This window comes from Bos javanicus, chromosome 24 (assembly GCF_032452875.1).
Source record: "Bos javanicus breed banteng chromosome 24, ARS-OSU_banteng_1.0, whole genome shotgun sequence".
Taxonomy (NCBI): Eukaryota; Metazoa; Chordata; class Mammalia; order Artiodactyla; family Bovidae; genus Bos; species Bos javanicus.
In genome coordinates, this window is record NC_083891.1 from 32,571,288 (window position 1) to 32,598,995 (window position 27,708).

A 27,708-nucleotide genomic window follows, 5' to 3' on the forward strand; every position below is an offset into this window, starting at 1 on the left:
GGTCTTTAAAAAGGCTTATTTGATATCATGGTTAGCTTGGGCAAGTTATTTAACTTCTCTGACATTGAGCTCCTCATTTGTGAAATGGAAGTAATATTTTGGGGTGGGGAGATTTACTCTGAATCAGGCATCTTCCTATTACTTTAGGTAGACTGTAAAAGTCTCCTCACCCTGATTCCTTATTCCTCATTGCTTAAAAGCTGCTTTATTCTGGAAGGTAAGCAGTGGACAATTAGATACCATTACTGAATGCCATGGAAAATCCTTATCTTTCAAGTGGTCTTACTACACATTTCAGAATATTGTTTTACATATTCTGAGCACGACTGGGTGCATGCTCAGTCATGTCTGACTCTTTGAAACCCCCATGGACTGTACGTAGCCCACCAGGCTTCTCTGTCCTGGAGTGGGTTGCCATTTCCTCCTCCAGAGGACCTTCCCGACTCAGGGATTGAACCCGTCTTCTGCACTGGCAGGCGGATTCTCTACCACTGAGCCACCCGGGAAGCCCGTTGTTGTACATAAGTGCTCTCTAAAAACACTTAAGTCTTCTCGGAAACCTCTAGCTCACAGAATGAAGTGAATCGCTGCAGTAGGGGAGTCTGCAAACTGGTGAAGCAGTGAGGATCTTGTGATTGCAAACAGTTTCCCCTGTAAATCTTGTCTTAACAGGTGGTTCCATCAAGGCCCTAATCCCTACAGCGGAGCCCAGGACTGGCTTTATTCAGGCAGCTACTGGGACAGAAACTACTTCAATTTGCCTGACATTTATTAAAATGTAGACAAGTTGGGGCATTTTGACTCATCTGCAGATAAGTCTTAAACCTATGTTTTAAAATTTTCTTCCTTGGTTTCTACTCATCTTTTAAAAAAAACGGAAAAAACCCTCTCATGATAACTTGCCCTTCACCCAACAGAAGTGGGGATAGGGTGATACCAGTGATGAAAGTCTTAGGAAGAATGGGTGATTCTGCTATCCGGTCATGCTTCTTTGGAATACTGTTTTATACAGAGGTATGGGAAACTGCTGGCAAACATGCTTTTGATGGTTGCTGTTGCCATATTTACCGAAGGTTTATACCTAAATGTAACTTTAGCTTTATGGAATTATATAGTAACCCAAATCATTTTGAATATTTTTATGCTGTCATGCTTGAATGTTTTAGATTTAACTTTGAAATGTTTAAAATTCTCCTATACAAGGTTTATATGCTCAAATATAGAGGTGTATGTCATTTTGTAAAGATTACATTGAAAAGATGGCTTTTCTTTACATTAATCCTCTCAATTTTTCCCCCTCCCATCCCTAAAAAGAAAAAAAAAAAAAAAAAATGAGTGTTCGGAAGAGACATTCCTAATTTGAAAATTCGAAACTGGAAAAGGTATTTCATTTGCTTATTTTAGTACTCTGAATTTACTTTTACAATTTTCTATAATTAATGTCATTAGAATAAAAAGGTGTTTGAATTGTATGTTTGAAAATATGTATAAAACCTAGCAATTCACAAAAATACCATAGAAATAGAGGTTTTAGGCACCATCATTACATAATGACAAACCTTTTTAAATGCTTCAACTTCCAGTGGCAAATGCCACCAGAGAAACTCAGTTGTATTCATGTATTATAAATATCAAACTATATAAAAGGAGGTCTTGTGCATTTCAGGTTTGCAAGGCACCTGTGTACTTAAGATATGTACGGAGACCTACTGTACAGTAGCTTTGCCCCTTTAATTGGGGCACATTAATCACATGGTATTTATCGACCCAACCCCAGACTGAGATTTTGCTCCTAGGGGCCTTAGGTAACTGCCAGTAAGTTATTTCAATGGCTGTCTCAAAGTTAACAAGTGTTATAATGAAATAATCTACCTGATGCTAATAAAGGCTTTAGAATGTTCTAAACAGTGTGGTTTCATTTAAACTTTCAAATATACTCATAATTGCAATTCACGTGATCCTGAATTGTCAAGCATGTCCTTACAAAGAAGTCCCTGTGGTGCCAGAGTTTGCGCTGAGTGTCTTCTGGGTAAGTACAGTAGAAGAGTAAGGTGCCACTGTATTCACTCGGTGTGAATGCCAGATAGGGAATGATTAACTGGAGAACCTTGCTAGCAAACTGCTCGAGTGGAAATACATGTTTTTTACAGTGTGTACCTAAGACCTGGTTGTGTTGTTTCTATATCCCCTAAGTTACAAAATAAGCAAGATGACAAGGTTTTATGCTTGCATGAAGTTTATTGATATAGTACGCTTGGTGGCAGACTCCACCTTGAACGTCGACTCAAACAATGTCCTTTTCGGCATCTGTTAGGAATAATGTAAACAGTAAATTGTTTACTCAGACAACTGAACATGTAAAATGAGTGGATGATCAGAAATGCAAGTCCTATGCTCCTGCTCTGCTAAGCTCATAACTAATGTTACCTGTGCACTAAAATATCCTGGCATCTCATGCTCAAGACAGCCATTTGGACAGTTCCACTGGAAGTCTACAAAGGGTGTGAGTAAGTAAATGTCCTAAGGTATTTGGAACACAGTGCCTCCTTAAATAGTCATTATGCACTTGAACTTGCCTCTAATTGACAGCGAGCTTCTGGGGTTCAGCTGCTGTCTGTCTTCTGGTTTCCCACTGAACTCTTAATCCCATCTTTTCATTTGGGAGGCAGGTCCCCTCTTCCCACCTGACTTCACCTTAAGGGTCTCTCGTCTGTTCTTTCCTGCCTTTGGACTCTGGGGGCTCCTTGCATGACCAGCTTCTCCTAGGCACATGTCCGTTTACACTGGGACCTGAACACCCCATGTAATAGACAAAGGCCTGCATCAATACCTCTGTGCTTGCGTCAGGGAGGAGAGACTGACGCTGTATGTGGTAATAAGTACTGGTTGAAGAAAAATGTACTGATTTGTGAGGATAAAACTATTTATAGTTAACGCTGCTTTTTTAGCACTCTAATGTGTCTCCACCCTCTTTGTTCTGCTCTGAATACTCACTGTACGAGGGAGCCTGCTTAGCACATGGACCGAGTGCTCCTAAGTGTGCTCCCTCTAGAACTGCCCAACTTGCTCCTCCCCGCCCTTTAAACCTGCCAACTAGATTATAATGCCCACATAAGACTGTCTTTCTGTGACTCCATCGCCTTGGCATCTTCTGTAGGGCTAGACAAAGGACTAGGCATTCCAGGGTAAACGAGTTGGTTGACTGGTGCACGTCTGACACCACAGCCTTGGTGAGCGTCCCTGGTGCCATGTGCCTGCCACGCACCGAGTAGTAACTGGGCGTCAGGGAGGCATGCATTCAGCTGTCTTAAAGTACCTTTGTCTACAGGCCAACAAATCAAATTGCTGAGAACACACACAAACATGTTAAGGCCCAGGTACACGAGGAGGAGAATTTACCTGCCAGTTTTAAGTTTCTGCTCTGCGAACATGGGCAGTAGTCACGGTTATTTCTCCAGCAATACCGTAACTTCCAAAGGGAGAACGTTTGTCACCAGATCCTGAACCTTTTTTGGCTACATCTTCTACCGGGAAAGCAACAGAAAGAAAAACTGGGCTTTTTGGTCTGGGCACATCTTGTCCACTTGTAGGAGGACTAGCATTCTGGGGGGTGGGGACGTGTTTCTGGAATTTCTGATCTGCAGGAAGAGCAATGGGCACTTGCACTGCGGCATATCTCTTCACGGCCTCTGACTGGGAAACAACAGCATGTCCAGGAACAGGCTTCCAATCCTGTGCTTCCTGAACATTTGAGCCCACTAAAATAAAAGGCGGGGCACTGGTCTTCTTGCTGTCGTCCATCATCACATAAGTTGGAGAAGTAACTTTCGGTGGATGCTGCAGAAACTGTGGATCCTTAGGATTAGAAAGATAGAGGGTCGCCTGGGGGAAAGGCCCAGGTACAGGTGGCGGTGATGGGCGGCTTTGTTGATTCATATCAGTTAGACAATAAAGGGTCCACATGTTAGAATATGGTGGTGGTTGTCCTGCTTCGCTTGCTGCTATCGCTACAAAAAAAAAAAAAAATTTGCAGGCGTTAAAGGTTTGGTCTCTGTATCAGGCGCTATGCACAGAAATGTCTTAAATTTTTTTTTTTTACATATAAACAAACAGCTGTAGTAATATGTGCCATAAAGCATGCTATAGAGAGGGCTAAATAAATTGTGTTTGGTAATGTGAAAGAAGAGAGATTCTCTACAGTTGGAAAATGAGAACAGTGTTTTGATAGCGAGTGGCGGGGACACTAGGGTTGTGGCTGAGGAGCAGTCTCATTCTAAGCTGCTGTTTCCAGGAACTTTAGACCTGGCTTCTCCAGGGTCCTCAGGAAATGAGTCAGCACTTCCAGCTCCACCAAAAGAATCAACTGAAGAGCGTGTGAAGCCACTGGAAAAAGTGTTAATGCATCTGCATAGTGATTCTTCTCTTTACAGAAGAAATCAGCACTCAGCACTTAGGTGGCATCTTTTGATCACATAATCAGTTATCTCGGGCCCTTTGCAGGCACTGTCGTCGCCCGCCAGTTGGTCACCATACACAAAACACCACATAATCTAGGACTCATAATCTAGAGCACTGCTCGGGCTTAGGCGAGGCTTGAAATTATAGGTCCTAGGTGGCAGTAGAAGGCTGCATGTTCTCTCAGTGGCTCTTTAAGGAAAGAAAAAAAAAAGGTCTTGGGGTGTCATCCATTCACTTCCACCAAGGATGCTATCATGTCAGGTTAGAGTTGTCTACTTGAAGCCAGTGCTGGTGTGGAGAACTGAGTCCCAGAAGATGGGACAGAAGAGCAACATATAGCCTTTGTGCAGTTTTTTTTTTTCTTCCTCCTTCAGAAAAGAAGAAGACACTATGCACACGATTAAGCTACATTTTCAGGCTCCTGAAACTGACCCCTCTGGAAGCTAATTAAAGATAAGCACAAGCGAAGTCGTCAGGTGTCTCTGAAATACCTTTAGTGCTTTGGAAGCAGTTAAGCCACTTGAGAACAGTAACTTGGGATGAAGTGCTGCCTAGGCCACAAGTGTAATGCCAGCCCCCACAGGCTATGCTCCAATGCTGCCCCCTGCCTTTCCAGCTGTGCAGAGTCCCTGTCACACTGCCAGACAATTTCATCTCTAAACACCTGCTGTGGTAACACCTCTTTATCATTCTGACTCTGGTAAGAGTCATGACTGAGAGAGCTTCTGCAAAAGGAATGGGGGGCTGTTGGTTCCTGCACGTCCCACCTACCTCAAGGGAGAAGCATCGCGGCACTCGTCTGGATGAAGTAGGAGGGCGGGTGGACTGAAGGCCATTAACTAGACCGAGATGGGAGGTCAGATGTGCGTCTGTGTCACAGGAGAGCGGTAGTGATAGTTCAGCAGCCAAGCAAGCAGGTTGATTTAGGCTCCTGTTGGGGTAACGATGGAAGCCAGCCAGCCTTGACACGTCCATCCTTCCTGCTGCCGCTACCACCCCGCTCCCCTGGGGGACAGAACTTCACCTTGACCTTTCCCCTTTCCATCTGGCTATGAAGCTGCTCCCTCCGCTGCGAGAAGCCCCCAGGCAAGACGGCAGTGCTCAACCAGCCCCCCAGACCAGCTTGCAGAGCTCTCCCTCAGCGCGAAAGCAGTCAAACACACCACCATTTCTTCCATGTTTCCAACGCCACCACCTAGGTAAATGCATTGTTGTCTTTCGCGTTTACGTTCACGAGTGAGAAATTTCAAACCAACACTCCGTGATTACAGTTTTGCAGTAGCTGTATCCAGATCACATGAACACATTTGTGCCTGACAACAGGTTCGAACATCTTTCGCGACACAGTATGTCCAAACAACAGAAGAGCACTCGACCAAATTTTGAGGCCAAGCGGTGGTTATGTCACTTTAAAATCACTCATCTCATGAGAGTAAAATCTCAAATACAACAAAGCCTTTATTTAAATAGGTTTGGCATTTTCAGTACTATTGAAAGACTTCTGACCAGTCTGCAGGGAGCCTACCTAGATGGTCACCTGAAATAGAGATGTCACCAGAAGTGTAGTTTTTAATTTTGTAAGTAATTTTCTTACCTGGCTCCATCAAACCTCGTTGGAAGGTGCTGCGTCCCGTTCTGGTTCCATTTCTGGTTCATAAAGACCTTCTGGAACAGGAGGTTGGGGGCCACTAGATGATCTTACGGACCCTGAGCGCGCGGGTTTGACCTCCGTCTCCTGGGACGCAGGGTTTTCCCCGGACTCCTGCCCAGCACTGCCAGGGGCCAGCGCAAAGATCTCCACTTCAAGGTGCATAGATTTCTCAGAGCTCACTGCTTTGGTAGAGCCGTCTGCCTCCACATGGACTGAGGAGTCATATTTTGTACTCTCCAACTGCACAAATTTTGCGGAACCCACAGATTTTTCAGACCCGCGTGAGGCTGTTTTGCCTACTACAAGTATGGGACTGTGTGGTGGTGACTGCTCCTTGCCTTTAAGACGAGCAACGTGATCAGAGAAGGGGATAACTATTTGTTCTGGTAACTGCTCAACATAAGTAACTCCTTCGATTACAGGCTCATCATTATAGATAGAAGCTATGTGCATGGTGGATGTCACCTCAATGTCAGCCTGCAAAGGGACCTCAGAAGCATGGTCACAAGCAGGAGGTTCTTGTTCACCCTGCAAGGGGGATGAGGAAGCCGTTGGTGATTCAGCCTTACTGCCCACACGTACATGGACAGATTTTTCGCTCACAACCTGCTCTGCTACCAGCTTGCCAGAACACACACTAGGAGGGGCCACCACGTTCTCTTCAGCAGCCTTCGAGCTCAGCGTCTCCTCGGAAATACCAGGCATACTTGTTGCCACATCCACCATTAAAATTTCAGATTGATCAGAATGAACAGATGGAACATTACCTAACATCTGAGCAGCAAACTGGGCGGGGTCCGCAGGGACATAGGCAAACTCGGAAGTGACGGCTGCTGGCAACGGTGACGATGGTGGGGTGGCGTTCTTAGGGGTGGTCGGTTTGGATGGGCCCCGGAGTGCTTCACCTGCATCCTCAGGCTCTGGGGACAGGTCGGCCTGGACTGACGGGAACTGAGTGGTTTTGCTGCTGAACAGCGGCGCTGCTATGTTATCCTCCTCGGTGTCCGTCGATTTCTCCATCCGTTTAGGCTCTAGGGAAATGGTAGACGTTCTTTCTGGTTCTCTCACACATTCTGCTTTCTTCTCTTGGGCCGCTCCTTCCGACCATTTCTCCACTAAAAATGAAGGTCAAATGAGTTAGTAAGTACATAGTCCTCAAAAAAGGAATTTTAAAGGAAGCACAGGTTGAGCATACCAAAGTCGTCATGTACGCAACCTTGAAAGTTCTGTTTCACTGTCCAACATCTGTAACTTAAGTGTGGGCAGTGAAACTCCCCTGTCGTTATCTACCGAAGAGAGACCTCAGTTCATTACCTTAGAAATAAAGGACTACTTAAAGTAGCACAGTGACAAAAGCTAATAATCAGATACCACCTTCAGCTGGATCATAACTCTGCCTAAAAATCAGCTGAAAACACCCCTGAAAAAAATCTCCTGATCCAAACTTCCACAGAAAACTGGGGAAAGGAAAAAACACTTCATAACTTAAATGAAACACATGCTGTCATATTAAAAGGCATTCTCTAAGAAAACTGGTATATAAAGTTCAATTTACTAAACTGTAAAACTGGGCTACCATAGCATATTTTTACATTAGGAAATGTCATGTATTCTTATCTAAACATGCTAGCACCTGCTGGCGAGGTGGGCTGATGCGGCCGAAGCACTGACCCAGACAAGAGCAGCAGAAAGAGCTCTGGAAGAGGGCCTCAGCGAGTCCTTGGAGGGGAAGAAAATAACCATGGCTCACAAGCTCAAGTCAACTGATGACATACAGAAACTCCCAGAGCTGGAAAACTGCTGTGAAATCATGTTCTGGACTCAACATTGTGCTTGTCACTCACGTTTGTCTAACCACCTGAGTCAGGACTCAAACGTTTTCACATCTGCCTACTTTACTCAGGATTACCTCTTTGGAGAAGCATTTCCCTAATGTCATGAAATCAGCAAGAAAAGTTAAATTTGCCTCAGGAGAATATATTTGCTTCAAGTCAAAACTTTGGAAACGAGTCTTCATGGTAAAGAAATAGGTGCTTGGGGTTTAAGTCCTGGCCCTGAGTGTTCTCCCTCAGCCCCTTCTGCCACACTCTTGCCCCTGGGGGCAGCCTGCTGTTTCTCATCGATGATGCCAGGCAGGGACTCGCTGACCCAGGTGGTCCTTTCTCACTGTTCCTGTGAGTCATCCATGGCAGCTGATCTCTGCTTTCTATCTGTGGTCAGTTTTGAGCCAGTGGTAGGAAGGAGCCCTCTATTTGGTGTTGACATAGGACTTCTACCCTGCTTCCATCTTTCACAAAGGGCCTATGAGTGTGAACTTCCTGTGTCTGGAATCCCAGACTCCTCCAGCCGGACACCCAAGTCCACCCTTAGGGCAACGGCAAGGTCAGGACGCCCACTGCCACCATGAAACCCAAGCCCACTCCTCTCTAGACTCACCTACCCACTCTATGCCAGCAACTCTCTTTTCCCTCATGGGGACTTCCAATCCCAAAGTTGGCAGTCGTTTATTTACCATGAGCATTGTCAAGAACACAACCAGCTTTGAGATTGGATCACTGAAGTCCATAGATCACCTGCATGGGACCCATCGGAGATGTCACTTACAGGAATTCAGCAACTGTGGGAAGGCCATGTGCCCTTTTAAAACAGGCTTATCATTCCTGAAAAATCTAAGACTAATCCTTATGCTTATTTTTGCCTTTGGAAGTCCCCTATTAATCACCATTCCGGAAAGGTAAGTGTTAGTAGCTCACAGTCGTGTCTGACTCTTTGTGACCTTATGGACTGTAGCCCACTGGGCTCCTCTGTCCATGGCATTCTCCAGGCAAGAATACTGGAGTGGGAAAGGTAAAGCATTATATAATTATGAATCATGACAACTCATCAGAGGATTTATGACATTGCTGCCTTCCCCACAACTTCTCATTGTAAAAAGGTACATGAGAAAGTCTGGATCTCAGTCCTGACTGAATAGATTTAATGGCCAAGCCAATGGTTCTGAGCTTCAGCCTCCTAGTCTGTAAGATCTTGAGTCTTTGTAGAGATTAAATAGAATCATTCACCTAAAAGTTACTCTATAAACGATGAATCATGTATAAATGGGGAAAGAATAAATCAACACTTATTTTAAAAGTTTTGAAATGTAATATCAAATTAAAAATTATAAACCTATCTTTAAATCCGCTTTGATTAAAATTAGTTGGCTATTTCTTAATCTGGTTATAAGATGCAGGATGTTTTTCCCCATTATACTATATGTCTATATATATATACACACACACACGTCATATTTCATCACATTGAGATCAAATGCCTTAAGCTATAATAATGGTTTTGAAACGTAAAGCACTAGGTTAACCACTAGGTTTGGTTTAGAATACATAAGAGAATGTTAACAAATATATACATATGAGTTATACATATGTAACTTGAATTTATACTGAGTTTCTGTTTATCTATTACTACAGAAGGTAAAACATTCTAATGTTTTAAAGGTCTGTTTAACAATTCCAAAGATTGCTGACTTGTAACCTTAGCTTTTGTCTGCCTGAGAATGTATTCTTTCATTTTTAAAGGATGTATTCACTGCATATATATATTCATTCTAGGTTGGCAGATTTTTGCTTTCAGCACTTTAGAGATGTCATTTCATTGTCTTTTGGCTTCTGTAGTTTCTGTTAAGAAATCTGCTATTTGTCCGATTATTCTCCTGAAAGTAATATGCCTTTTTACTCTTCCTGTTCTCATGATTTTGTCTCTTTCAGCAATCTGACCATGATGTACTGAGGTGTCGTTTTCTTTGTCCTTATGCTGCCGTGTGTTCAAACTTTTTGAATCTGTAAGTTGATGTCTATCAGTCAGCCTTAGATAATTCTCGGCCACTTTGTCATCTACTCTCTTTTCTCCTCCTTTGACCGTAATTACACATTTTTCCCTCCTTTTGATCATGTCCCACACATGTCTTACACTCTGTCCTCTTGTTTTTCTTCTTGCTTCAATTTGGGTATTTTCTACTACCCCGTTTTTTAGTTTCCAATTTTGTCTTCTGCTAGTAAAGCTGTTTAATAAGAATAACTGTTGTTGTTGTTTTTAGAGCCTTACTCTGTTGAAGTTCTCCAGCTTTTCATCCATGCTTTCTATCTTTTAATTATCTTGTTCTAATAATGGCAAATATGATCCTCCTGAGACTTCCTTTTATATTTTGTCAAAGTAGGTATATTACACTTTGTTCTTACTCCTAGCACATTGTCTTACTCCCAGGCTGTGATGTTCCTGGGGTGTCAACTGAATTGCCAGTTTCCAGAAGTCTCTTCATTTTGGCTGAGTCTAAACTCCAAAGCCTCCCCCCAACACTGTACCACTTGTGAAAATCCTACTTGGCTCTCAGTCTTGCAGCAGCTCTTCTCTGCTAAGCCTTCTCAAACCTTCGAGTCCACACGTGAGCACCTTAGGAGTTGGCAAGATAACCAAACAAAGTATCTTGGCAGACTTTTGGGAAACACTTCTCCACAAATGCCTCCTCTCTGGTACTGTCGTCTAGATCCCAGCCTCGTCAGGAGCCCCAAACTCTGCTGCTGTTTTCTCTTCCTGGAGTGACTTCCAGTTTCTGCTTGGTCTCTTTTCCTGCACATGAATTTGAAAAATGCTACCATGGTGAATATGGGGCTCAAGTTTTGTGAACTCTTGTGGTTGAGCTCTGGCTCTGACCCACACACTGTGCTTTTCTGCTGCCTCTTAGTTACCTAGGTAGAAGCGTAATGCATACTACCTGGATGCTGCTCTCTGACTCCACTGTATTTACTACTCACGCTTCTACTTCGTGGAAAGTGTGGCCTGTGTGCTTATTTCACTGAAGGACTAAGATATTCTTCATAATTTGGTTGTCTTTAGCAATTAAGGACCAGTTGACAGTATTTTAGTCCCAGCTTGGACATTCTGCACTTAGCTCTCTGCAGGGTTGAGTCACTTCAGTTTTCCCATCTGGATTACTTGCTAGTCAGGACTCTGAGACATCTAAACACATTTGGATGCACGAAAAGCCAGACAGACCATAGGAAACAAATATTCTCCCAGGCCTACCTGAGAAAGACCTCCAGTATTTCAATCCAGTGCATAAATGCAGTTGGTTTATTCAGCCAATATTTACTGAAGGTCTGGTCATGACAGTTATAGTGTAGGATTTGAATGTAGCATGTGACATGCTCAATGCAGCACCATGCTACCAGTGAGCTACCCAGTGAGCTTCTGAGGAGCATGCATTCTCTAGGCAGCACAAGAATGCAGAGAACAAGCCACCTGCTTGGGTCTCAGGGAATTCGGATCAGAAATTCTACCTACCTTATCGCTAGTTTGCCTCAGCTGGCATTTCTCATGCACCACAATCCCACTGTCAAGGACTTTCTATTTCCCTCTCCTATGCAGCAGGAAATGGCCTTTGAGCCTGTCTTTTCTCCTGCCTCCTCTATGGTTTATCTAAAGTAAAAACTTGATTCTGTTAACACTAGGTCTTAAAACACCTTTGAAAATTCCAAGAAAATCTCTCAACAAAAACAGGCTCCTATACAACTCCAAAGTTTTAGCCTTTTAATTATGAACCGAGTAATGGATTCTTTGCTGCAGACTCTATTTGCCTTTTCCCTAAAGCAAATTAATGCTTCAATGGGTAGAGATCAACAGAGCAAATAGGAAAAAATAGAGGTAATCTAAACCCGGGGTATACTAATTTATTATCTTTTAGAAATATACCTACAACACTGAAGAGTTGGGATTGACAGGGAGCTATCAAAGTGTCTGGCCAGCAGAGTCAGATGCTTAGCTTATGAGGCCCAGGATGGTCTTGCTTCTTATACTGACCTCTCCTTGTGTTCCTGACCTCATCTGGTTTGCTGTCCTGGCTTGCATGGCTTTTCTTATCTGCTTCTCAGCCCAGCATTCTCCTCTCTTAATCCTGACCCTGTATTTCTGTCCCTAGTCTTGACAATCTGACCCCAATTCTCAACTATACCCTTTTTCCTAGTGATTTATTTGCCATCTTTAGTATAGCTGCTGTTAAGTTGCCTCAGTCGTGTCCGACTCTGTGCAACCCCATAGACAGCAGCCCACCAGGCTCCCCCATCCCTGGGATTCTCCAGGCAAGAACACTGGAGTGGGTTGCCATTTCCTTCTCCAGTGCATGAAAGTGAAAAGTGAAAGTGAAGTCGCTCAGTCGTGTCCGACTCTTTGCGACCCCATGGACTGCAGCCTACCAGGCTCCTCTGTCCATGGGATTTTCCAGGCAAGAGTACTAGAGTAGGGTGCCATTGCCTTCTCCGTTCTTTAGTATAGACTACTACCAAAATACTTAATCTTACCACAGCATTAAAGCATGAAGGACCTAAGCCCCACTCCCAACAACATCGCCAGATAATCATTCCAGTTTTTTAACTTAATGAAATTCTTATCTTGGTACAAATTACCACCCTGCCTAGGCAAACACATAATTTCAAGAAATGAAAGACTCCTTCTGACACAATACTCATCTCTGTTTAGGAAATCAGTATAGCCTTACTTGAAAATACTGCCCAGAAATGTAGAGTGAACACCCAAGCCTCATAAAATTTGGTATGGATAGTCCTGAAATAGAGATTCCTTTTTTGTTTAATAAAGGTGGATAAGCTACAAGTATGTGTAATGAATTCTATAAGGCATAAAGATAGAATTGGGCTTAAGAAACTGGAGACATTATTATATCTAATATGACTACATAAGACAATATTTAATGGTACACATAACTACTGTGATGCTACATAAAAATTGAAATTGGGCTCAGTGATCAGCAGCAGTTCATGACTCTAATTACTACTCTATGGCCACACCAAGAACATCCGACCAGAATCAGTTAGAATAGTTCGTTAACAGGCTAACTCGGTTAGGGACCTTGGTGGCCTAGGCCTTCTTGATTCTTCCAAAGTAGTGGCTATCTCCTGCCTCTGTTGGAAGTCAAGACAGGAATAACATCGGAAACTAGACTCAATTAGGCTTAGGAGGATGGAAGGTGCCACTCTGATGGAGAGACCACAGCCCTCTTCATGGAGTGGTGGCAAGGTCAGAATTAGTATAATCTGGGCTGTAGGCTCCATACAAGAAGCTGACAGGAGGAAGAAGTGAAAAGTGGGAGATAATGTGGGAAAAGAGAATTGAGATTTTGCTCCAAGTTCAAAAATTAAAGTTTTTTTCTAGAGGAATGTTACTGGTATGTTACTCTGGCTACTGTGGAAAGAGAGTCATACTACTAGGAAAATCTTCATGCTACTAAGAAGATCTAAGTTTAGATCCCAACTCTACCAAATAGTATTTTAGAAACTTACAAGTTACCAACTCACTCCCAAGCATCAGATTTCTCTTGAGTAAAACTGTGGGATGTCACCTATTTTATACAGTTGTCTTAATTGACAAAACATACTTTTTTGCCTAGGACAAAACAGGTAGTCAATAAATTCTATTCTCCTTCTTTCTTTTCCTAGATATACTAAGTGGTAGAACTTGACACAACTGTTTTGCCTTAAAATAGTGCCTGAGTTTCTCAAGTCCCCTCAATGACTCATGCAGATTAGTGAGGAAATTCTCCTGAGAAGACTGACACACAGAAACGCTCTCACTGATTCATACATAGTGAGACCTCTTTAATCAAATGGCAGAAAAGTCAAGAGGATCCAAAAGAGGGTTTTACATGAGCAGCTTTGCGAATGAGCACACGTGGGTGAAAAACTTGCTAGAGTGGAGGCTGGATAGAGGCAGGCTCTGGAAAATGGGAGAAAAGATGAGAAATGACAGAAGTGAGAAACGTTTGCTCCCATATCTGGTTCTTTTCTCTCCATCACCTGACTCTGCGTGAAATTCTGAAGGCGGTGGGGCGATAGGTAAACAGTACTGGTCCTGTGACAAGGCCTACCAACAGTGGGGTCCTTCTAGGAAAAATCCCAGATTGAAGTGTTGGAACCAAACGGTCTGTACAGGACATAGCTATCACCATACTTGCCATGCGTACAGGCAGCTTGGTAGTAATGCTGCTAGGCAGCAAACTCTCCAGTTTGGAAATAACTTTGGGGGATACATCTGGTATCTGGGAGATGAGTGGACACCAGTGCATTAGGGATGGCAATTTAGCTCTTCCCCACATAATTAAGTCTTAATAACTGGTGGTGTCTTTTTTTAAATAGAGGTATAGTTGATTTACAATGTGGTGTTAATTTCTGCTGTACAGCAAAGTGACTGAGTTACATATATACCTATTTTTATATTTTCCATTGTGGCTTATCACAGAATACTGAATATACTTCCCTGTGCTATACAATAGGGCCTTATTATTTATCCATTCTATATATAATAATGAAGAAGTCCATTAAGCCATTTGGGATGACAATAAAAGGCAGACATCGATACTGGACTGTAACATTGAACTTTTCTGGTCATACCTTCGTGTTACCTTCCCCCGCTCTCTGGTAAACTAGAATAAGCAACATTTGTTTTTGCTCTGCTGTCTAAAGAGCAATCTGTCTCTACAGCCCTACTGTGAGCTTGCTTCCAGGATTATCTGTACATGCTCTGTCAATTTCCTTGATATCTATAGTTTCTAGAAGAGAAAGAGCAGTGTCTCTTACCCCTTAACCTCCATCAGAAGTACAGCTGCTCCATTAGTTCAGTCTGTTTATTTTGAACCTGAGATTCAAAGATGTTAATCCCTGCTGGACCAAAATCCATCCCTTTAGTCCATATCCTAAATTGAATGGTGGATAAACTCTTCAGTAAACAAGTTAGTCTCAAAGGCTACCACTTAGTTACCTGCCACCATGAAGATTCACTGACTTTATCACCATTCTCAAACATAGCCAGCCTGCACAGCCAGTCCTCTCAAACAGCTCCTGGTATAAACTAGTAGAAAGGCCGTAACAACTTTGCCTGCTGTCTCTCCTCCAGAAGGTCTTCCTAACCCGGGGATCAAACCTGTGTCTCTTACATCTCCTGCACTGGCAGGCAGGTTCTTGACCACTGGTGCCACCTAGAAGCCTCAAGGTTATAAGCAAATCCCAGACCTGTTTCCCATGGTAAGCTGAGAACGCCATCAGGACCCTGCAGGGAAGCAGCCAGACTAGACAGGAAATGAGATACATAAAAACGTTCCTATTTGAGTGGCGACTCACTCCCCTACCCTGTGAAATGCTGACTCTTGAGATTCCTAATCTTGTTTTCTGTTTTGGGTGTCTCTTTCACTGTAGGTCCAAGCCCTCAGGATTTTTACATTTTCCTAGGTTTTATCCCTAATTTCTCCCTATCTTGGCTAAGTTATCTATTAATATCAGTAGCAGAGAATAAACATGGATGTAACTCACTGTTCCTACCTTTTTTCTCTATGGTCATTCCAAAATGTTGGTCAGCCAATGGAGCGTTATTTAGTTATTTCGTCACCATTTTCTCCACAGAATTCTTCCAAAAGCTTTTTCTTACAATTCTTTTAGACGTGTGCCTGTTCTTGGGATTTAACTAATACAGACTCTTTTGCTCATTGATCTTTCCAAATGTTCATCATGTAAACTTTGCCTTTTACATTTTTCCCCTTCTGATTTCCTCACTGTTCATCCATCCTCAGTTCCATTGTTATGTTCACATAAGATAGACATTTACACACATATATATAAAACAACTTTTTCCTGTAAGCAGATATATACAGCCTCACATCGCAAAGACAGGCCAGAGACCACGTAATATGGAAAATTTATCTGAATTGTCTATGAAAAGTATGTTTAATGACACCTAATTGCTGCCCTGTCCTCCAAGATGGACTGCAGTTTAAAGCATCATGGGGAGGTGAAAAACAAATGTGACTAACCTTTTCTATTAAAATAATCTTCCAAGAAGAGAATACACAACATTCCTAAGTAATGTGTCTCATTATAATTTGAGTCTTTACCACTACAAAATTCAGTTCAAAGATGGCATACTGGAAAGGGTTTATACACCCTTCCTTCTAGATCTCATGGTACCAACAAAAGTTGAGGGTTTCCTGCAAAGTGTCAGATTTCTTAAAGAAAAACTGATTCAGTAATAAAAATAAAGCATCAGTGTGATTAAACATCAGTGTAATTATTTAAACAGTATTTATATCATTCTTAAGTTGGAGCATATGTTAGGCATGATACAGTAATTCATAACTAGGTTTTTATGAAACTATTACTACTTATGGCACTTACCTTTAATCTGATGAAATTGTTTAACCAGATCTTTTATATCCAGACAAGGACGTCCTGAAGAAATAAGAACAGGAAATGAGATACATAAAATTCCCAATTTAAAATACTTTCTTGTTCAAAGCAACAAATGTATAATCTAAAGCAGTAACAAACCTTCTCTAAAGAGAATAAGTTCTCTGAAATAAACTGCTGCGAACTGGGTGATGTTTGGTGGATTGGTTTTGAGTATGGCTCTGCTAACTCCCTCAAGCAGAGTCTTGAGGCCATAAGGTACGACAAGTCTGGGCTTTGAAGAAATCATGCTGGTGGGATGTCTGTAATCTCAACTACAATGAAGAAAAACAGTCTTATAAATAGTATGGAAGTTTACTATTGAAAATGTTACGAGTTAACTATAGTTTCTAAGAATAAATCTATTAAAATTATTAGTTTTAGTGCAGATTTCTAGGTATTTATTCAAGAAAAACTGTTTAATGGTAGTTTGAAAAATAAAAAAAGAACCATACTACCAACAACATATCATGTGCAGATGAGCAATCGAGTACTGTTAAAGAAATCCATGGGAAAAGCCCTGCCAGAAACACCAGAATGATACTAAAAACAAAGATCAAAAACCAGACAAAACCTATTTTTACAAAATTCAGTAAGTATTTTGTGCAGTAGAATTTCAAGAAAGATAAATTAAGCTCATTTATCTATGCCTAAGAAACATCCTTCCAAACCACATGGGAACTGGCTTTTCTGTACATTCATCAAATAGAGTTATTACAAATTAAATTTCTACAAGAAAATATTTTCCCCGCACTTTCCTAAGTATATCCTCAGACACACTGATCATCCTTAAGTGTATATATTTTAGCTTTGTTTTTAAAATTAGTTACTTGTGGTATTATACCAGCCACCACCATCCATTCTTTTCTATCTTCCCTTGACCTCTACCTTAGTTTTCCTCTCTCCCTTCTCTTGGCTTTCTGGATTTTTAAGTGGTACCAAGGGCATTGCATAGCCTTTACTGTGTAACTCTAAGCTGCAGAGGTTGCTACCCTAAACTTGTGTCAGTGTGTGTGTGTGTTTTGTTTCATTCTAAAAACTTTTAAGAAGGCTTATGAATACTCATAAAGAACAATAAAATATTTAAGGAACTCAGTTCAGTAGTTAAGAGGAAAATTATGGTAGGAAAAATAGGATTAAGCCACAGGTAAAGTTAGTATCCCAATACAAACCTTAGGTCCTACACTAGAGATGGATTGTCAGATCAGCCTTCTGAATTACCTAGAAGCCATCACATCATAAAGAGTTAAATGATCAGGTTTCCTGAGATTAAAAAACAAATCAGATGCTTGGGAGAATCACAGCTATTCTGGGCAATGAGTCCCAGGAGAAATTTCTCCTATGGGTCCTCATAAAGAGAACAGTGTAATCATGTACCAGGTCCTCAACAATATCTCTGTAGTAAATAGAATAATGAGTTTCATAGAGTAAGTGACACAGTTCAGTTATAGCCATTATACAAGGGGCCAGCCTCTAATAAAAAGCAACTAATGTGCTGAAGAATTGATGCTTTTGAACTGTGGTGTTGGAGAAGACCCTTGAGAGTCCCTTGGACTGCAAGGAGATCCACAGAGATCAGCCCTGGGTGTTCTTTGGAAGGAATGATGCTGAAGCTGAAGCTCCAGTACTTTGGCCACCTCATGTGAAGAGTTGACTCATTGGAAAAGACTCTGATGCTGGGAGGGATTGGGGGCAAGAGGAGAAGGGGACGACGGAGGATGAGATGGCTGGAGGGCATCACCGACTCGATGAACGTGAGTTTGAGTGAACTCCGGGAGTTGGTGATGGACAGGGAGGCCTGGCGTGCTGGGATTCACGGGGTCAGAGTCGGACACGACTGAGCAACTGAACTGAACTGAATGTGGCATAGCACCAAAGGTCAAGAAAAAAAAATGTTTTGGCCAAAGCAAACTCTTTGAGAACATAATTAAGAATACTGTATTCAAGCCCCTAATGAAAACTTATTAAGAGTTTCATCTAACAGGAGCTTCACTGAATTAAACCATCTTTAAAATAACTAGTGGTGCATCTCTGGCAGGCCCACATGCTGAATGTTAAGGGACATAGTAATTAAATGGATGACACATGTACATTTCATATATATGTATTTTTTAAAGTATATCCTGTGCACCCCAGTGTGAGTTTCAAAGTGGCTTACCAGGAACCCCGACAGCTAACTATAGTCAGCACTTGGTGCTACCAACTGTGAGGAGAGCACCCCCACCCCACCACACGCGAATATGCGGGGTATTTAGCGCCCCAGGACCAAGGATTGTGCGTCCTGCGATGCAGTGCCTTACAAAGAATCGTCCTGAAGATGAGAAATGACCGTGACACGGATCGTACCTATATCACCGGGTAAAGTCACACATAGGGCCGTTGAGGGTTGTGTAAAATGACAGCTTATTAGTTCTCCCCAAACTGGTATTTGACCAGTATTTGTCTAAAACCAACAAATTTTACAACCCCTACCCCGACAGAGGAGTAACGCCTGAATAGGAACGGCGCGCCTCTGGCTGAAGATGCGAGAGTAGGGGGGCTTCGGAGCCACAGTTCGTCAAGGGTACCCACCACTCACTCCCTAAAGACTGTGCAGGGTGCTCGTTTTTGCCGTTTGGTTGGTTTGGTGGAAAGGGCAGAGAGACCTGGGAGAGCAGGCGTCCCAATTCCACATCGACTACTTCGGCGGTGGCGGACCTGCCGACCCGGACCCCCAAGTCCGCCCCAAGGGCGCTGACCGCCTCACTGGCGGATGTGGGCCCGCCCCTCCGCGCAAGCCTCCCACTCTCCTGACGCTAGAGGAACCTTCCAGCAACCACACCGCGCTCTAGAGGCCTCGAGGGCCTAACGGCCGCCAAGCCGCAAGGGGGTGGGGGCGGGGGGGGCTTTCCTCCAGACTCGCCCCACCTTCTCCTTTTCGGCTACGCTCTACTGAGCTTCCTCCTTGCCCCCTTGCCGGCGGCTCCTGGAAGAGACGGCGCTCCCTGCAGGGTCTTTTATACCCCTGGGGGACGACAGGCCTACGTCACAAAGCCCCGCCCTCCCTGAAGCTCTGAACGGCGCGGGAGGAGGCGGGAGTTTAGCGGCCACAGCCAATGGGAAGCCGAGAGAGACAAAGGTCGGAACTCCTCGGAGCAGGGAGGAGTGTTTTTGCCTTTTCTAGCAGAATACACAGGAGCATAGGAAACAGGAGTCTCCATGCCGTAACAGGCTCTCCATTTTGGGTCTAGCTTCGAAGAAAACAGATTTACGGCAGTTTTGTGTTGCTGTCACTGCATCACACTACTCTCCCCTCGTCCCCCTTATTCTGCTGCTCTCTACTCACCTTTTTGAAAAAAAAAAAAAAACTCTGCCGATGTACACAACACACACTGGTACAATAATAGGATGCAGCACAGCACTCCTCTCAAGACACATGCCTGCTGAAAGAGAATCTGGCATTGATCCTGAATCTTCCTGTTTCTCGTAATTCCGGATCTTGCAATACTTCAGGCATGGTATATCCTTCGCAAACCATACCATCAGCTGCAGGTTGCAAGTCCATAAGGACTGTGTGTAACTTTAGCTCCCTTTTACCCAAGTGAAACTGACTCCTTCAAATACCCTCTCTGCTTTTTTACCCCGTTCGGGCTCTAATGTTTGTGCTGGGCATTTATACCATCGGAGTCATGATGGTCAAATTCCAAGCAGCCTTCGTTTTAATCCATTTCCACACGTTTAAAAAGCAACAAGAATCACTGTAAATCAACGATTAAATAACATCATCAGGGCATATATCCGACAAAACTTTTTAACTTGAGAAAAAAATGAAGACTACCAGAGCACGCTGCAGTAACAAGCGATGTTAAAACCCTGGCCTACATCTATGCTGCACACACCACTTTATGAGGATATTAATTTGTCCATTACCTATTACTGAGTGCCTATTATGTGGCAGACAAGCCCCTTCTTCTTATGAATATTACGTTTTAAAAGAAGAAATGCTCTTTTAGTGTGACTTGAGTGTGATGATAGATCTGCAGGTGGTACACTTTTTGGTTCTCATCGCTGTCTCCTCGCCCCCCCTTTGTAGTGTAAGTAAAAGTGAAATGAAAGTGGACGATTCCTTTCCACTTGTTTAGTTTATAATATATTTAATTATCAAAAGTGTAATGACTCTGGGCTAAGAACCCCAAGTACAAACATTAGATATCTCATTTATGGTGACTTTTGGAATGAGGGACATATGCTTATGTCGCCTAACCAAACTTGGTCGGTCACCTTGAACACGGATTAGGTGTTATGTACTGTGCTAAATCTGCAACACAGAAGGCAAGCCTATATACTTTTCCACATTTCTGCAATGTGGAAGTTCTGTCCAAGTTCCTCTGAAAAGCAAACTGTTACAGCAAAAGCACCTAACAAATTTTAAAACCTCTATGTGCTGCTTGATTTCTAGAACTCCTAGGGATCTGATGTTGCTTTACAATCTTCTTGTCCTTGTGTTCATCTCTCTCAGTCACTGGGGATCTAACTAAAATCCAAACCTACTTTGTTCTTCATTGCTTCCCGTCCCTCCCTGCTGCAAATCCTTACTCCATAGAAGTCCATGGTTCTTGCTGTGACCTGTGCAACTATCTCATCTTACCATCTGGTTTCCATTGACCCTCGAGAGACTGGACCTGAAGACACGTGCCGTTTGTCACTCTGTGCCTTTGCTCATCAGGTCCAAGGCCTGAGACATCTTTCCAGCCGTCATTTTCACATGACTGCATCTTTCTCCTCCTCTAAAACTCAGCTCAGCAATCTCCTACTTTAGAAAACCAAAGGGTTAGAAGCATTTTTTCCAGCAGCCCCATAATATGTATAACTCTGCCATACAGTTGACTCTCTGATTTACTACTTACCAAAAGATGATAACCTAGGGCCATCTCTCTCTCTAGTGTATTCTATCTGCATTAGCCTTATCCTAGGAGTCTGTTAAAAAGGTCTTCCTAAGCCCTACTTCAGTTCAGTCGCTCAGTCATGTCTGATTCTTTGCGACCCCATGAACTGCACCACACCAGGCCTCCCTGTCCATCACCAACTCCCAGAGTCTACCCAAACCCATGTCCATTGAGTCGGTGATGCCATCCAACCATCTCATCCTCTGTCGTCCCCTTCTCCTCCTGCCCTCAATCTTTCCCAGCATCAGGGTCTTTTCCAATGAGTCAGCTCTCTGCATCAGGTGGCCAAAGTATTGGAGTTTCAGCTTCAACATCAGTCCTTCCAATGAACACCCAGGACTGATCTGCTTTAGGATGGACTGGTTGGATCTCCTTGCAGTCCAAGGGACTCTCAAGAGTCTTCTCCAACACCATAGTTCAAAAGCATCAATTCTTCAGTGCTCAGCTTTCTTTATAGTCCAACTCTCACATCCATACATGACTGCTGGAAAAACCAGAGCCTTGACTAGACAGACCTTTGTGGACAAAGCAATGTCTCTTCTTTTTAATATGCTGTCTAGGTTGGTCATAACTTTCCTTCCAAGGAGTAACTGTCCTTTAATTTCATGGCTGCAATCACCATCTGCAGTGATTTTTGAGCCCCCCAAAATAAAGTCAGCCACTGTTTCCCCATCTATTTGCCATGAAGTGACGAGACTGGATGCCATTATCTTAGTTTTCTAAATGTTGAGCTTTAGGCCAACTTTTTCACTCTCCTCTTTCACTTTCATCAAGAGGCTTTTTAGATCCTCTTCACTTTCTGCCATAGGGTGGTGTCATCTGCATATCTGAGGTTATTGAGATTTCTCCTGGCAATCTTGATTCCAGCTTGTGCTTCCTCCAGCCCAGCATTTCTCAGATGTACTCTGCATATAAATTAAATAAGCAGGGTGACAATATACAGCCTTGACGTACTCCTTTTCCTATTTGGAACCAGTCTATTGTTCCATGTCCAGTTCTAACTGTTGCTTCCTGACCTGCATAGATTTCTCAAGCCCTACTTAGAATCTATTGAATTAGTATCTCTTTGTAGTTGTAAAACTACAACTTGAGAACCACTCCAGAGTCCATCTAAGCTACAAGTATGTTGTTTCTATTGAATGTCCTGATCAACTAGGAACTCAGCCCCCTTGCTAGTTTCACAAGTTAGCCAAATGGGTGAATTGTGCTCACTTTAACTGAAGGAGCCCATCTTTTAGGAACTAACTTTCCCTTTTCTCGTTCTCCCTTCCCTGTACTTTTCTAAATTTTCTAAGTATTTCCTCTTCCTAAGTTCAAGTTCAAGCCTCCCCCCACCCCAACTATGTCTTTTCTTGAGAGGATCTGGGCCTAAAAATACTTTTTCTATAAAATAAAACCCTGGTGGCTCAGCGATAGACTCTGAGCTTCCACTACATGGGGCATGAGTTCAGTTCCTGGTCAGGGAACTAAGATCCCACATGCCAAGTGGTGGGGCCAAAAAATATGTAAATAAAATGTACAAACAACATCCAAACCAAAAAAAAAAAAAAATACGTAACAAACAAAATGTGACTGTGTGACCATGTATCTTCATAGGTAAGGATCCATATTTGAATACTTGCCACCACAATCTGCTTAAGGAAGCAATCAACTAGGAAAGTTTACATAGCAAAGGAAAGAGTGTGTGTGTGTGTGTGTGTTTTAAAAAACCATGTATACGCTGTCTTTCAATTTTAGTTGGCAGAAAGATAAAAATGCAAATTCTCTAAATAATTGACTTACACAATATGGGACAATAAATATTCTAATTTTCTGTGACATCTGAAAGTAATAATTCTTTACTTAGCTATCATGTGCTAAAATCAAAAAGATACCTATCCCAATAAAAGTAAAATCTTAAATACATTAATCACAGAGGTACATATTATTATTACTAGACCATGCCTCCAAGTGTGTCAGATGATAATTGTGTTCCAAGTACAGAAAATATACATTAGAGATTTCTCTCATCATAGGCACAATCTAATACAAAAATATATCTGACACTTATAAATTAGAAGGTCCACTTGACAGCCTCCAAAACAGGAAAAGGGGAAGGAATGATGCCAACATTAAAAAAGCACACACAGATGCAAACATGATTATTGATTATTTTCTTCATCAGAGAGGGGTAAAGAGCAATTTACACCAAACTAGGTTTCCAGGCAGGTAACAGTAACTCAAAGGTTGGGTAAGTCATAGCACGCAGGCCAGACTGTTATAAATTACTCCACTCAATACTGTACTCAGATTTCAGTGAATCTAATGGCTTTGTGTACTCAGCACAGTTTTGTTATTTTAGTATTTTCAGAACCACTGTCTACCCCCTCTCAGAGCTCTACCACCAGGTTCCAGATAAACCACCAGGGCTATCCTGCATCAAACCCAGCAGAGACAGTTTATAAACAGATCTATAAACGGACTAGTAGAGACGACTCACTGAGCAGTGTTGCAATCATGTGTATTCAGTGAAGTGAACTGAACACAGATTTATTTGAAATCCTGAGATCTCTCTGGAAAAACAAAAAGTTTTAAAGCAGTTAAAGCAGAAAAGTATGGAGCCTTATGTAATCTTTTACTACTGAATAGTAAGTAGCTTGAACAATACCTGATCTGAAAATTCAAATAAGTATGAATACTGGAGCAAGAACTTCATGATTCCGAACGCTCCACAATCATAAGTGAGAAATTTGCCATATAAACTATAACCAAAAGGACATGAAAATGGCGAGAGCCATATTTTAAAGATTCATAACATTCTTTCCTTCAAACCAGGTATCTAAAACTTTTAGACACCAATTTTCCCCTTCAGAAGGCATCTACCTGGCTCCTGGATCTTCCCGTTCATGAAAGTACGTAGCATCTTTTCTCTCTGGCTAGCATCTAAAACCCATGCAGCAGTCCCACTAGAAAGAAAGTCAATGTTAATAAGCACTTTGTAAGTGAAAAAACATGAAGCAAGTTCAGCCAAAGTCAGTGAAGAGCAAGCATTTTTTAAAAAGAAACTATTATTCCCTCAAAACCTGATTAAGTAGATTGAAGCTGTAGCTGCCCCTCCCATGTTTGTTTTGAAGTGAAATATTAAAACTGCTGATGTTCTATGAGATCATACTTCAGCTAAAAGGATATGTAAATTAAATGACACTCCAAGAGGATATTCTATAGGGCACTGAAAATTTTAAAAATAACTACCCTTAAGATTGATCCAGGTTAGCCACACAATGATGAAATAAATTTTAAAATGACTGAGGTATTTAGATTCTTTGAAAATACAGGTATGCAGTACTGAACAAAGAGGTAAATTCAATGACAATAAAAATTAGCAACAAAGGATTAAAAAATAACTTTGAAGTCTATTTACAATATCAATAACCTGAGCTAAGGGGAAAATGATTAAATCCTGGCAACAGACAGCCCAGCAAATCCCTCACCAGCAAATACTTTGAGGCAAAAAAATCTGTGTGCTTTCAAGAACAGCCTTTTCATGCAATTTGCTGAAAAAGTTTCAAAACTTGGAAACTAGACAATTAATTACAAAGGAAGGGAAACACCTATAATGTAGGTGTTATTAATCCTGTCTGTAGTCTAGGTCTTCTAATACATTCGCAAAACAGCTATACTTTGGGCTGTAAAACTATCTTCTATTTGCTTTCATGTTGCTGGCTTTCAAAGGGAAAAAAGTGTTTGTCCTTTGAAACATTTTTGTAGACAATCTGGAGATAAGTATTTTGATGACACAACTTCAGCTGAGAAGTATTTTTTTTTTAATAAGGAAAACTTGGAATTCTGGGTTATTAACATATTTGTTTTTACAATAAAAGAATTATTTGGTCTGTGGTCAGGAGACCTGCATTCTATTCAAGACTCTATAATAAGAGGAATAATTAATTGGAATAAGTCAATTCACTTTCTTGTGCCTGAGTCTCATTTTCTGGACAATGGGGATTAGAATATCTGTGCTATTATTCACAGGAATAGTTTGAGGATAAAGTAAAACTGGAAAGCACTGCTATTTTTTCAAAACACAATATAAATACTATGTTGTGATACTGTTAATAATTTTACAGGTACTTTGTGTTACCCAGTCAGATGTGTGCTTCAGGTATGCATTCCTACAAGATCGCAGGTTGAATATTTAGTTTACTTTTATTTTAAAAATAATAAATCACAAAACTAAAATGTTTGAACAAGGTCACTTAACCCTCTCCCCAGGTGGTTAGTTATTATCACTACCATCATCATCACTTTTCTTTTTTAAGCTATGTGTTTAAAAGAGGAGATCTTGAATACATCAGCCTAACTGAGGAAACGTGTCCTGGGTCCAGGTGGTTTTCGAAGAAAAGCTGATCTTCATAAGAGCGGTGTGCTCTGCTTTTAAAGTGCAGAACCTGTGTTGGGGAAGGACACAGCAGGAACTTGGGGTCTGTCACTGAGGGACCAGTTCCCTCACTGAGGCCAGAGCAGCATGAATGCGGACATGCAACCTGTTTTCAAAGTCGTAGCCAGAGAAATCCTCCTGCAAGACCAGAGAGAGAGACTATTAGCTAAGCTGTCGGTGCTACTACGGTATTAATCACACCGCACTGTCTGCTTCCCACAGTAAAACTCCTTACGCACCTAATAACGGCTTCACATTCACTTTTTTTTTTTTTCAATTCCCCAAACATCAAATTCTTATCTGTTTTTAAAATGTCAACTGAATGTTATTAAATGCTGTCTTTGGAAAATTTCCCTCATGTTATTCCTAAGACAGTAGTCTGATGCTGGGCTCAGTGGAAGTTACTGCTAAACTTCTTAAGAACACAGTTGTGAAATCAACAGTTATTTTCCCACTCAAACAAGAAGAGTTTCTATAAAGCATGATGAGCAATTTCATCGGAATTTTTTGTGTAATTTTACTTAAAAATCAACTGCTCACTGATTCAGTTATGACTTCCTCCTGATTCAGTTATGACTTCCCCCTCCAGAAATATTATCAACCAGGACAATCGTTTCACAAAACCTCTTGAATTCAGGCTCCAGAGTATACACAGAAGACAAGGTCACTGGAAAAAGAGAGACTGGGGATTTTGGGGCATTTTTACCTTTGCTTGAAGAAGGAGAGTTCTGCCTCTTCCTACAGTCTATGAATATAAGAAAAACACATTATCTCTTAACACCTGTGTTTATATACTCAAGCAGAAAATGTTATAATAGAAGATTTGTTAATTCCAACAATTCATGGTGACCTAGAGGGGAGTCAACTGCTCATTCAAGCATAATGACTCAATTTTTCTTTAATATAATGATGTTTATTTACATCAAGGAATTACTTGATAATTTTTCATAATTTTAAGTATTATTCTATAAACAACTAAAAGAGTTAAAACAGTTTAAGACCCTACTAAACAATCTAAATTTGATAATTTAAGTTTATTGGAAGTCAGTAAGCTAGATCTCTTTTTGAAGGCAATACTAATTGAGAACAATCAGCTTCATTTTTCAAGAGATAAATCATACTTGTTGTATTTTATGTATATGTATTCTAGGTTGCATTAAGAGTAAAAATTTTCTTAAAGAATATGGCATTAGAAATTTCTACCAAAATTCATAAAAACTGCATTTTCTCTTTTGGTAAAATTAGAATTTCAAATGAGAAGGCTTATCAATTAAAAGCCTTATCTTTGGCAAGATAGGTGACATATTTAAGGATTAGGCTAGAATATTTCTGTTGATTTAGCTCAACTTTTAAAAAAATCCATATATTTGAAAGCTGACTTGAATGTATTGAAACCTAGAATTTTATATAGTCAATATTATGTAACTGAGCTTCTAAAAGAAGGTATTAAGCAAATCCAGCACTGTTGAAATTCTGTTTTTTAAAAACTGTGCCATTGTGCTTAAATATACATCTTAATAATCCATCAAATTTACAAGGTATTCTAAAAAATTTTAAGTAATCCTACACATCATCCTCATTTATTCTCACTACAGTCTTTATTAAATTGGAAAGGCAGGTATTTTTTATCTTGTTTTATAGATTAGGAACAAAGTATATGGTTAAGTAACTTAATTGGTATCATACACTAAAGATAAAGGATAGCACTAGGATCACAATGAAATTCTGTATTCATCTGAATAAACCACATTACATCATATTATAATGATTATAATATATTATAATCATATTATAATTATAACTTTAAAAAAAAGACAATGGTTTTGCCTCAAATGAATTTTTGTTCAAAAAGCTATGTTTCTCTTTGTAACTCCAGGGAATAGATTACCTCCTTCAACACAGTAATATAGGATTAGTAGCTTCTTGGATTCATCGTGTGTGGAATCAAGGAAAACAAAACAAAACAAAAAACCAACTTGT

General features: G+C 41.3%; 3 protein-coding genes across 19 annotated transcripts in view; 1 reads left to right on the forward strand and 2 right to left on the reverse strand.

Annotated features, from left to right (window-relative positions):
* OSBPL1A (oxysterol binding protein like 1A) overlaps nt 1-27,529 on the forward strand; it is a 252,855-nt gene extending 225,326 nt beyond the window's left edge. For all 14 annotated transcript variants that reach the window (XM_061399735.1, XM_061399734.1, XM_061399731.1 and 11 more), the window contains one exon: nt 673-27,529. In XM_061399735.1, coding sequence (XP_061255719.1) covers nt 673-775 — 103 coding nt within the window. In that variant the 3' untranslated portion in view covers nt 776-27,529. The remainder of the gene's footprint in view (nt 1-672) is intronic.
* Nucleotides 2,219-16,636, reverse strand: CABYR (calcium binding tyrosine phosphorylation regulated). 2 transcript variants are annotated; one of them, XM_061399749.1, is made up of 5 exons: nt 16,489-16,636; nt 16,336-16,389; nt 6,877-7,224; nt 3,400-4,007; nt 2,219-2,307 (listed from the first exon to the last, which is right to left on the reverse strand). In XM_061399749.1, exons 1-4 carry the CDS (start codon nt 16,634-16,636, stop codon nt 3,409-3,411), a joined length of 1,149 nt encoding a protein of 382 aa, XP_061255733.1. In that variant the 3' UTR covers nt 2,219-2,307; nt 3,400-3,408. The 2 variants fall into 2 exon arrangements, with proteins under 2 accessions (XP_061255733.1, XP_061255732.1); XM_061399748.1 differs by lacking the exon at nt 3,400-4,007 and having other exon boundaries at nt 6,053-7,224.
* Nucleotides 25,478-27,708, reverse strand: part of TTC39C (tetratricopeptide repeat domain 39C) — a 103,304-nt gene continuing 101,073 nt past the window's right edge. For all 3 annotated transcript variants that reach the window (XM_061399745.1, XM_061399746.1, XM_061399747.1), the window contains 2 exons: nt 26,435-26,473; nt 25,478-25,866 (listed from right to left, as the gene is read on the reverse strand). In XM_061399745.1, coding sequence (XP_061255729.1) covers nt 25,777-25,866; nt 26,435-26,473 — 129 coding nt within the window. In that variant the 3' untranslated portion in view covers nt 25,478-25,776. The remainder of the gene's footprint in view (nt 25,867-26,434; nt 26,474-27,708) is intronic.